Source organism: Podarcis gaigeae (assembly GCF_964106915.1).
Source record: "Podarcis gaigeae genome assembly, chromosome: 2".
NCBI classification, from domain to species: domain Eukaryota; kingdom Metazoa; phylum Chordata; class Lepidosauria; order Squamata; family Lacertidae; genus Podarcis; species Podarcis gaigeae.
Window position 1 is genome coordinate 56,775,441 of NC_139679.1, and position 11,896 is coordinate 56,787,336.

At 37.8% G+C, this 11,896-nt stretch overlaps 2 protein-coding genes across 4 annotated transcripts in view; one reads left to right on the top strand and one right to left on the bottom strand.

Moving 5' to 3' along the window:
* Positions 1 to 9,646, top strand: part of AFF4 (ALF transcription elongation factor 4) — a 52,476-nt gene extending 42,830 nt beyond the window's left edge. For all 3 annotated transcript variants that reach the window (XM_083728220.1, XM_083728221.1, XM_083728219.1), the window contains 6 exons: positions 136 to 272; positions 517 to 588; positions 1,077 to 1,170; positions 1,457 to 1,500; positions 2,411 to 2,631; positions 4,043 to 9,646. In XM_083728220.1, coding sequence (XP_083584346.1) covers positions 136 to 272; positions 517 to 588; positions 1,077 to 1,170; positions 1,457 to 1,500; positions 2,411 to 2,631; positions 4,043 to 4,161 — 687 coding nt within the window. In that variant the 3' untranslated portion in view covers positions 4,162 to 9,646. The remainder of the gene's footprint in view (positions 1 to 135; positions 273 to 516; positions 589 to 1,076; positions 1,171 to 1,456; positions 1,501 to 2,410; positions 2,632 to 4,042) is intronic.
* LEAP2 (liver enriched antimicrobial peptide 2) lies at positions 6,355 to 11,877 on the bottom strand. Its single transcript, XM_083728341.1, has 3 exons — positions 11,737 to 11,877; positions 11,006 to 11,142; positions 6,355 to 10,414 (listed from the first exon to the last, which is right to left on the bottom strand). The coding sequence occupies exons 1-3, from the start codon at positions 11,794 to 11,796 to the stop codon at positions 10,378 to 10,380; spliced, it is 234 nt and encodes a 77-aa protein (XP_083584467.1). The 5' UTR covers positions 11,797 to 11,877; the 3' UTR covers positions 6,355 to 10,377.
* Between the last annotated feature and the right edge of the window lie 19 nt (positions 11,878 to 11,896).

Below are 11,896 nucleotides of genomic sequence, written 5' to 3' on the forward strand. Positions count from 1 at the left end.
TTTACTTAGAGGCATTGCTTATTGTCCTAGGTTGGCATGATTCTCTCCCCCCCCCCCCCGACTATTTTGCCTGACACTGTAGTAGTAACCCTCACTTTTATGAGTTGATTGTCAAAAGGCTTTATATTTCTTTAGTCTGACAGGTTTGAGAAAGCTGTGTACTACCTTGATGCCGTCGTGTCGTTCATTGAATGTGGGAATGCATTGGAGAAAAATGCTCAGGAATCAAAGTCCCCGTTCCCTATGTATTCGGAAACTGTGGAGCTGATCAAGTAAGTGATACAGAACATGCAACAAGCATTGTCATCAAAATGGGGATTAGGAGCTGTGGCGTGAGTGCCTTAGTAAAACATTGAACAAAAATATTCCACTCTTGGTATTTTTCAACTTGGGGTTAACTGCAGATTTTTTGGCACAAAGAATAAAGCACAAACCTCACATTTGTTCATTAAAGAATTGTGAATAAGAACTGAATGTTTTGACCTAACAGTTGCTTACATTATTTTTTGGTTGCAGGTACACTATGAAACTGAAGAATTACTCAGCACCAGATGCTACTGCAGCAGACAAAAGGCTAGCAGTGCTGTGGTATGTACAGTTTGAGCAATTACAGTTAAATAGCTTTGAAGGCAGACTATACCTGTATAATATACATTTTATGATAAGGAAAAAACCCAAAGCTTACTATCTAGCCAAATACTTTTTGTTCTTGACTAGTAACAGCTCTTCAAGATGTCAAGGAGAAGTCCACACTTCTACTTGGGATTTAGTATCACTTTAATCTTATTTGAATTCAACTGTTCTAATACTCCTGGTTATGTTACAGAAGTGCACTGTACATTTCCCATCACATAGCTGTTATTATTTGTACTGCCATTGGCAATATTCCAAAGTAATAATTAGCTTACTGTAGTCACCTCATTATTATGTACTATAAAATAATACATTTAGTATTTTACACCCCCCAGACCGATTTTTGGTTAGTCATGTCGTGTTTTATTATTTGTTTGCACAATTTCATAACAAGAAAATTATATATATAATAATTAAAGTGATGGTGTTATTTCTTTTACTAGTCTTAGATGCCAGTCCCTGTTATACTTAAGACTTTTCAAACTGAAGAAGGAGAGTGCCCTGAAGTATTCCAAGACATTGACTGAACATCTAAAGGTAAAAAACATGTTCATTGTAGCTTTGGAAAGAAATTGCCTAACCCAAAGGGTTATTCATTGTGATCATGCTTCTCTACGCAGGAATGGTTTTTTTTGTGGGGGGGGGGCGGTATAGTTAAACTTGATGAATTGTGTAAGAAAGACATTTTGTATTAGGTGACTAATAAATTGAATGAAGAATAATTCCCATTATCCCTGACATCTGGCATCAACATACTTGATGACTGCTGTATTTTCCAGATTTTATTGTACAATTTATTGAATGGGTTGTTTTTCCTCAACAGAATTCCTATAACAATTCTCAAGCACCATCACCTGGTATGGGAAGGTAAGTGTTTCTTTTATACACAATACTGGGTTGTATCCAATGATGCCATTCAGAAAGGCTTCCGTCAGCAGAACAGGGAGGAAAGCATTTTTCAGCAATTACTCCTCCATTCTGTGCTCCATAGTCGTCTCTGGAAAGCCACACAAGCTTCTGGAGCAGATTTGGGGTTTGGTGCAGCAGCAGGAGGAAACACTGAAAATTACTATCCTCCCAGTCAGTTGAACAGCACTGCTGGATACAACCAAAATGAGAAATCTAGCTGTTGATACTTGGATCATCATCAGATAAGTGGTGGTTTCTGTGTTCTCTGATATTCCTTCATTTTCTCTAAGGGTCTTGGCACTGTTGCATTCTGAGGCTTTAATGTGATAGACTTTTTTCCTTCTAGAAAAACATGCAGATCTTCATGATTTATTTCCATTTCTCAAAGGACTGTATTCAGTCTCCCACAAATTGAGAGGGAAACACACTACTAATTAACTGACAAGATTATCACAACATTAATATTACTCGTAGCACTTACTGGAAGTGCTACATGGTTTAAATAAGAGTTTGCACACTTGGGTTTAGTAGCAATAACATATTGGCAATATTTTTGTATGTAGTGTTACATAAACCTCCAGAAAAATTTAGCCCCCTCTGCGTCAGCTTATATGAATGCAAATGGATGCTATATGGGTGGTTAATCCCATATCTAGCATCCTGGACTGTGCACAATGTGATATGTGCTGAATTAGATCTATAAGTAATGGGTGACGTCAATTTTAATAGTTCTAATTGTCCCTATAGAGTGAATGTCAGAATATAGTTTTAATATTACATAACTTTGTCAGTATCACATACCTTCTCTTAATGTTTGGCTTAATGTTGATGGTGGCAAACAAATGTGTGTGATCTTTTTAATTATTAGCAAACCAGTCAGCATGCCGTCTCCAGTCTCTCCGAAGTTGTCTCCGGGAAATTCAGGAAATTACTCTTCAGGGTCAACCAACCCTTCAGGGAGCACATCTTCAGTTACTATTCCACAACGGATACACCAGATGGCAGCCAGCTATGTCCAGGTTACATCCAATTTTCTGTATGCCACTGAAATTTGGGACCAAGCTGATCAGCTTGCTAGAGAGCAAAAGGGTAAGACTTGGCTGCGTTAATCTACCATCAGGTCTAGTCACATAGACCATGACATTTAAAGTTTTTTTTTTAAAAAATCAGTACTTAAATTATTACTGGTACTGGTTCACTTAAGACTGTAAAATGTCTGTACTTTCGTTGGTATATTCCATGACCTCAAGAGACCCGTGCCTCTCCCCAGCCCATACACTTTAAAAGGGGGGAAAGAAGGAGGAAAATTAAATAACTGAAATCAATAACACTGAGCCCCTAAGAAGCCATCCTCAGGAGCACTTGAGCTGCAAAATGGGGGCTGGTGCCAGTCAAGCTTCATCCCAAAGCGTGCAAGCTACTCTTCAGATGTACAAAGATCAGAAGTGGGTTTTAAGCTCATTCAGTAGAACACACTTGGAAACCCTCCTACAAGCAGGAACCCTGTCTTGTCAGATCACAGGGAGTGTTTCCAAGCTCACTCAGTTGAAACCCTCTTCAGACTCTCACTTGTCTGGAGGACCAGCCTGTAAGGCCAGTGGATGTTAAGAGACAGCTCCATCCCCATTGTTACAGCTCATGTATTCAGCTGTCTGCAGTGGCACCCCATTCGTAGAATGCTCTCCCTAGGGAGTTTTGTCAGCACCATCATTATAATGGAGAGAGCATTCTACGAATGGGGAGCCACTGCAGACAGCTGAAAATATCTATCTTTATTTATATATATATATTAGACATATATTAGACACCAGGTGAAAACATTCCACTTCAACCAGGCCTTTGGCTGATTAATATTCTATGGCCTTTTAAATATGTTTGTGGGAGGGGGTTTTATAGTTTTGTATTCTAACCTTTTATTTGTGCTTTTATCCTATAGTTTTATCTTGTGAACTGTCCTGAGATCTTCAGTTGAAAGGGTGTGTGTGTGTGTGTGTGTGTGTGTGTGCGCGCGCACACACATGCATGCACACATATCAATATTTTTTTCTGTATAGGTATATGAAATGTTCTGAGGCATAGAGAAAATTGACCAATATTAGAATGTATTGTTTGAATGTTATATGAAACTTTGAGCACTTTGTTATATCTAAAGTACACTAAGATCCCACTCTGTGAACACTTATTATACAAACCTTCAGTTATCTGCACTTGAAAGATTTCTACCCTACTATCACTAAATAAACATCTGATTTAGATACGCCAGCATACAAATCAGTTATCAGTTGCTCAGAGCCCGGAAAGGTTCTCTGACTGAGCGTGATCCCTGCAAGAGTAGTTAAGAGATTCAGAGAATCAAAGTTCCCATTCCATGCTTTTTTATTTTGTTTAGCATTGCAGTCAGAAAAAATACAATTTTAATGTGAATTTTCCATCGTTTTAATCTTGGGGAATATGTTGTGTACAGGTGTATTTCAATCTGGTTGCTTCTTCTTTTCTGCAGAATTCTTTGCTGAACTGGATAAAGTGATGGGCCCTCTGATCTTTAATGCAAGTGTCATGACAGACCTAGTACGTTACACAAGACAGGGACTGCATTGGTTGCGTTTGGATGCCAAGTGATAACTGGACTGAAGAAATCTGAAGCATAGAAGATACTTTTCTTGCTGCCTCTGATTTTTTTTCAACACTGTGTCATAAAAAAATAAGGAAGACTGCCATAATGCATTGCTTAGTGGACACTGAGATTAAGGAATGCTTTCATGTGTCTCCCAGCATCATGTGTTTGAGAACCTCCCAACCATCATGTTAATGAACTTTTTCAGTTGTTCCATTTTTAAGGTATTTAAAAAATAGTTTAAACTCTGCAATGTTTTAATGTAAGATGGATTCATTGAGCTGCAATTGGATTGGAATTCTAGTAATTATGCCTAACAAATCTGTTTTAAAACATATTTATTTTAATTTGTTTTTGAAAGCTCTATTTTTGGGCTTTTTTAAGATTTAGCAGTTTTTCCTATAAATTTTACCTGATCAAGTACTTAGTGAAGATAAAATGTAGACACTTTATTTAAGTATTTTGTGAGCTTTGTTATTCTGTAATGTCTTGTGGTGGTAGAGCTTGTAAGAGAAAGTCAGGGTTGATAGATTCTAAAGTGTAGGGATATATTTTCATGAATATCTCAGTTAAACCCCTAAATGACAGCCACAGGTTTATTATTGTACTAAGTTCCAAGGATGTTGTTCTATACATTAAGCCATTTTATTTAAGTGAGATGTAAAAAAAAAAAAAGATCTCTATGGACACTTAGCTTCAAAACACATGTCTTAACACTAATAATATGAAAACCTTCCAGGAAGTTGCATTTAATGCAATATCAAAGTGATGTGGGTCTCACAATTGAGTTTCAGTCTGCAGGTGTAGACCAGAAATGGTTTCAAATGGACAATCTTGTGCTTTGGTGCAGCCTGTTTCCTTGCTTGTCTTTATTAGAAGCCACTAACTCACTGAAGCCACTAACTCACTCCTACATGGAAGTGATGCTTGTCCATTTCCAGTGGTAAATCAGAAAATGTGAGCAGTAACTAAACACCCTTGGGTTTCTCATGGTTAGGTGTACGCAGTGGGCAACATGGGGTTGAGAGTAGACCTATGATTACAGGGACATTTTAAACTGTTAACGTCCAGTTGATTTAAAATCTTGCTTTTACCCCATTTTATGACACCTTCCTTAATGTTAAGTGTTTGTGATGGGAACAGAATCTTTAATTTTCAAGGAAATAACTGTGATCAGCAAAAATCATGCGTGGAATTCTAAGTGACTGCTTTAAGGTTACTAACCAGAGCACCTTTTCATAGAAGGTGCCTGCCTGACGAAAAGAATACTGCTTAGCATCCCTAACATGTCTGGTGTGCCTTATGCCTTTTTAGACGAAGATTTTGAATACTGTTTACAAGAGGTTTTACACTTAGGACCTGGTATGCTGTATCCAGTTGGTCTCCTGCAGTACTTTGGTAAAATTCCACTTCCTTTTCCTGATAACTAGTGGCTGTCATTTGTTGAGAATACACACATTGGTTGTTTGTTAGAGTCAAACTCTGAACCCCTCTCAGTGTGGGGTTGTGGAATGCTGCTTTACCTGCCCTTGTCCCTGAACCCTACCCCAGATGTAAATGTGCATGTTCAAGAAAATGATTGCACTAAATTTATGTCTAGCTGTATAGCTATGTGCCAAAATGATGGCGAACGTTGAAAGAAGGAATAGAATTCTACATTGATTAGTACTGCAGTGTGTCCTTGGGACGTTGAGAAACTTCATAAATTATAGTCACTAAACTATAGCTTGCATAGTCAACGGAGCCTTGTGTTCGGATGTTTTGTACTTCAAGGAATGCACAGGTTCTCTTACCTTGATACTTTGAATTATTTCTGATGAAATCAACTATCCCTTGGTTCTGTATTCACAATCATTAATGCTGTTTACTGTTGCACTCTTATCCACAAGAATGCATTGTAAGAGTGGAGGGAAAAATATGAAGTCGCACCCATGCATACAAAAGATGATAAATCAAACAATATTTGAGAAAATGATGCAGCCTAGGATGATTTGCTGTGGGCAAACTGAATTTCAGTTAAGCAGTAATGGGTGATGATGTATTAAATGGCTACATATTCTTTTGGTGTCGCTGTTTGGCCAGTGCAAATACAACTGCTGTCATATGGAACCTTCTTTAAACCGCTTCCTTGGCAAGCAGTTTATTGTGTATGTGCCCGGCACACAGACTAAGAGAGTTTCAGATTATTTTTTTAAAAATAAAAAGAAATGGTTTCTGTGGTCCATTTCATGTGAGCTGCTTGTGTAGCGGTACCAGTCTCGTGAAGCAGTTTTAAAGCAGGCACGTTTTCATGTGCTTTGGTCCTAAGAGGTACAGCAAAGATGCTAACTCAGATCCAATGGGTAGGTTTTTCCTTAACATTCAGAAGTGCCTGGCACACTTACCATACCGAAGCCTCTACACTGTTAGCAGGAGTTGGATTACAAGCTCACTTGCTGTGTAGTGCTGCAGTGATCAGCAGGGTGATTTGGCTTGGTTTTGTACCCAGTTACCATAACTGCCAGTGGGAAAATCTCTCTTGTTTTTTTTAAAAAACATTGTTTTCAGAAGTAGAATACTCTATATCAGATTGGATTTTTTTAAAAGAAGCTTCTTCAGATGAATCCTAGACATTTGTATGTTTAATAATTTAGCAAGGCCTCTGTAGTTTTAAATGTATACCTAAGCTAGCAAGCATTATCTTTTGTAATATATGCCTCCCAGAGGTATTATTTGTATTTCCTAAATAAGCGCAGTTCTTTTCCTTCATGATTGCAAACTGTTTAGCAGTTTCCAACCAGTTAAATTAGGAGTAGACAAAATTTCAAAAGGCCATCGAACTTGGAATTCCTTTGTCTCTGAAGTGCATGAGTAATTTGCCAAAGTTAATTGTTAAATGCAAACACATCATGAGCTTTTCCTTCTCTTCTCAAAGAGCAAAAGCAAGCTTAACATCTGCCCTTAAGATGCATTATGTGTATATTTTGAGCACTGGCATTGTGCTGTTGTCTTTGTGTGGAAACTCTAGAATAAGGGGTTTTATGGTTGTGTATTTACACATATCAATGTTGCTGTGTATCCCAGTGATGAGCCTTTTAGAACTGCTTAATAGTCGGACTAGGCTTGCTCAGGTGTTCAAGTAATTCTGAATTTTCTCTCAAAAGTTGCAGGGTCATAGGAGAGCAATTCATGAATGGTGGCACGAGATCCACCAGTGGAATTCTTTAGGTGTTTCACCAGCCTGCTGGCAGTGAGTGGGTGAGACACTGTAGCATTAGAAGCTACAAACGTTTCACTTCATCAGTCGATTCTGACTAGCACGTCCCCAAACTATAGATCAGTTCTGATGGCAGATCCCCTTAATAAAATGCCTAGGAAACACTGACCTTGTCGACACTTAGCTACTTCATTTTGTATCTTAAATGAACATTCAGGGTACCAGACTAAGATGACCCAGCGTGTTCAGTTCAATATGATTTAAATCTCTTGGCTGTAAAGCAGAGCAAGTGGCTCTTGACCTTTGACAGCAGTATGCAATTTGTAATATACATGTTTCTAATACATATATCTACATACATATATAAATGAATGAACTCAAGTCTGTCCAAAGTTTGTTATACTTGTGTTAGGTTATAGTACAGCTGACTATATCAATATATTTATTGAGTGCTGAGCCATCCTCATTTTGGTGATGGTGATAAACTTTGCATATTATGCTGGAGTGCTATCAGTTTCTTTTAGATTATTGAAGCTTGATTGCTGTGATTTTATACACGAGAAACCCTGTAGTGTGTGTTATGAGCAGCCACAGCAGGTAGGGAGTCTGGATATAATGGAGGGATTGCCAAAGGCAAGTAAGACATAGCTGTAGGCAGATAACCACAAAGCTTGCCAAATCTGGCAAATATCGGGAAAGACTACTTTTGCTATATATAGTAACATTTCCCTGCACTGTAAACTTTGCAGTATTTTTTATTGAGGGGGTTTCGATGGACCTGAGCAAATCAAGTCTGAATACATTTTACCCATACAAGAAATAAGCAACAACCAGACCAAATGGCAGAGTCCAGAATGGCAAATATTTCATAAATATTTGCGTCAAGGACAGAATGACGTTAAATTGAGTGGAAATCAGTATTGTGGGAAGTTTGGGTTTTTGGTAGCTAAGTTAATGTTGGAGATCTTTCAACAGAGTGTAGCCAAAGCTTTTACTAGTGTGCTCTATTCAGCAACTTTCCCCCAAGACCTAGAAAATGCAGGTTAACTGTACAGAGTATGAGAAATCAGTTTCATTATTTTGGGTGGGTACTGGGGTGCTTATGGCATTTTAAAAATAGCAGTTATGGGAAATGGGTTGATTATAACATTCTCACTGGAGTTGAAACTTTTGTAGAAACCCGAGTGTTTTTACAAAATGGCTTCTCCCGATTCATCGAGGCTTTAAGCAAACTCAGCCGAAGACCTTTTGTTGCTTCCCGCTCAGATTAATTGTCAAAGTGGATCTAATTTTGGCTTGTCTTCCCAATTCCATGTGTAAATGTATTGACCACACATTTGTTTCTGGTAATGTAACTGAACAGAACTGGTGCCGGCAAATTGGGCTCAGACGTTTTCCTTCTCCTGGTTCATAGATCACATCAGTATTGGCAGCCAACATTCCAAGATGGTTGCACTAAAATAACATAGAACTTGGCTTCATGAGCCAGGCCAAAAGCCTCTGCAAGCACAGTTGCTGGCATATGTATCTGGTTCCATTTTTAAATGGTTTTAAGAAGTTTTGTATATGGAGGATAAAGTGCTTATATATTTATTAAAGATCCTTTATCATATTTGAAATTACTTGGTAAAGGTGGCTTTTCTTTTCCTTTTGGGGGCAAATGTGTTGGGAGGGGGGAAGTTGTTTTTAACCTTTGGCTTATCAATTGAAAAATATAAAAAAATCCCTTCTTGAGCATGCAGCTTGGTACTGAACATGATTGGCAGGATGGCTCTCTGTTGTATGCTTTGTACATGACATGTCCATGTCTTATACATTTTGTTACTTATCAATGTATTAGTCATCTGTTTTCAACCAAAACTAAACTTTTAAAACAAAACTGTGATCCCCCCCTTTACTTTGCAATATATTTGAAATTTCAAAAGGGTACTTTGGGGCTCCAAATTAGGATTTCTAAGTCAGTATGTGCATTTCACGTATGTTAATGGTGAGCAAAGTATTATATACTAACTAGATTTCCCCCCCACATCTGTATAGTATATCTATGTATTTTGTGGTATTGAGATTATAGAAAGTTTAGTGTCTGAAATATGCGTTTAATGTGTATTTTTAAACAAATTTATGGCAATTAAATATTTGGAGAAAAGGGTATCACATTTCAATTTGTAAAGATCTTTTTAACTACTGTGTCATTAAAATGCTTTGTACAATGCAAAACTGTAACTGGAGAAACTAAGTTTAATAAATATCAAATAGATTTTCTGTATTAAACTTTATAAGCACTGTGCTTGAATTAATCCTTTTGTATGGGCCTTTCTACAAGAGCATTACACATTGGTTCAGAAAGAATTGTTCTGTTTGAGGATGAGTGGGCAGAGTGGTATGCTGCTCCCATATGTTCCAAGTGGGGAAAACTCCATTTTATGTTTCCAGTATGCACATAATTACCCATTCCTTACTATTAAGCCAGTTACATCATTTCTCACCACACAATTAAAGTTTGAAAGGCAAACATTGTAAAAGAGATGGCATCAATTGTGGTACCAAGGTGCTTATTGCTCTTATGCTTTTTTTGATTTACCAGCTTGAGGATTTTAATGGGGGAAAACCTATATCATTCCCTTAGCTCCTGTAGAATGGTAAAGGTCTATAGTTCAGCTTTGCTCAGGGTACTTCCGGGGTATCTTCCCAGACTGGCTTTTCCTTTTGGCTGGCATACAAGGCACATAGCAAAGTGTGTTTGCTTAACAGCTATTTAATGTCTTGCATAGAAAAACATGATAAACAGTACAAAAAACAAGATAGGTTTAAGCTACTTGAGCTTCCTCTAAAGGGCTGATGATGGAAAGATGTAGCCTAAATTAAAATGTGCTTCTGACACGTTGAAGTCCTTTGTAGCTGTCCATACAACAGAAGCTTTCATTGAAAATCTTTAAGCACATGATCTCAGGAGAGGTGATAATAAATAAACAGGGAGGAGCATTATCAAAAGCAGCAGCAGCAGTTTCTTCACCTTAGTGAACAATCACTCCTGCGATACTCTTAAAGAACAGTGTTTGTTTCTGAAAAAGAAAAAAGCAATATACAGAGAGGAATTAATATACTTTAATACAAGCTCTGTAATATGAAAGCAAAGTTAAATGTGATTTTTTTATTTTAAAAAAACTGTTTGGTGTCTGGTATTTGTCTTAAGGGGAGAGCAAATAGTGTCACCAGCAAACATTTCATTAGCACAGAGTAATTTTGCTTTTAGAACAGCACACCAAAAATATTTTTTTCTTTTAGTTTTTGGTGCTGAGTTGATTTATATTTTCAGGGAATAGTCTAATCACTAGCATAAATATAAATAGCTTTATTGACTAGTCTGTGTTTTACTGTCTTGATCCTAAACTATTTTCACAGTTGACATCTCTATGGTAATTCATCTGGCAATATTTAAAATGTTCCAGATAATCTAGACTGTATTAAAGGCTCAGTGTAGTTTAAAGTTTATTCATTTTAAAATGGGACAATCTAAATTTGCAATTCCTATCATTCTGATTTTTTTAAATTTATTTTTTTGTGGGATTTGGAAGCTCAAAGTTCCTCATTTCTGTTCAGGATGACTCAAATGGCATCATGGAATTCATTTCAAGGAGTGAGATAGAAATTACCTGCATAGTCTTGTGGCACATTCACTGTTATCCCGGCACGCTGCTCCAATTGGTCTTGAGATCCCTCTCCAGAAGGGTGTCATTCTCTTCGGCCTTAATAGCTGAGAGTTTTGTGGATGCAGAGAGGCACAGTGTGTCTGAAACAGAATTTTAGACAGCTGTTATCTATTTTGTTGAGGTCCATTTAGCTATTAAGCCCTCCTGTTTCTCTGCAGAATTTGACTGAAGTCTGACATTTCTATATGGAAGCTATTGTTTATTGGTGTTTCTGCACAACCGTTCTCCAGATCAGTAGGAATGTCAAAACCTAACACTTCCTACATCCAAAAATACACAACTCACTGGAGTCATTAAGTACACCGTTTTACTTTCTCAACCAGTAACTTGTACTGGAAAGATTCATTTCTATGGGACAAAAGTAGAGCTTGGGCTCTGTTGCAGTAAGGGCAAAACAGGCCTTTGCCTGGCCCAGTTAACACACACAACCTGTGTGGCAGCAAAACATGTCTGCTCCAAGTTCTTGCAATAGCCAAACCCTCCTTCCAAACACACATGGCATAATTATGAGCAGAATGCTAATAACAGCTAGTAGTCGTGCTCTCTTGATACGGCTGGTAATGCTGGTCTCTTAACTTGGCATAGCCAAGCATAAAGACACCTGAAATGCATGCCATGCAAATAAGCTAGCATCTCCTTCCTCTTTGGAATTGAAATACCAGAAGTGTTCTTACCTGAGACAGCAGGACTGAACAAGCGAAGATGACTGCCACAACTTTCAAACACTGCATCATCTTTGGATAGCTGTCCTGCGACAATTGTGTTTCCCGAATGATGTTAAGTCTCTTTCAGACATACTTGCCCAGCTGTTCTGCTTGGACTTTTATAGATGCA

Excerpts from the sequence above, each read along its gene's own strand:
- LEAP2 (XM_083728341.1), bottom strand. The coding sequence starts at position 11,796 with ATGATGCAGTGTTTGAAAGTTGTGGCAGTCATCTTCGCTTGTTCAGTC. Across the intron at positions 11,143-11,736 it reads GTTCAGTCCTGCTGTCTCAG|ACACACTGTGCCTCTCTGCA; the intron begins GTAAGAACACTT and ends ATTCTGTTTCAG. Across the intron at positions 10,415-11,005 it reads TGTGCCACAAGACTATGCAG|AAACAAACACTGTTCTTTAA; the intron begins GTAATTTCTATC and ends TTTCTTTTTCAG.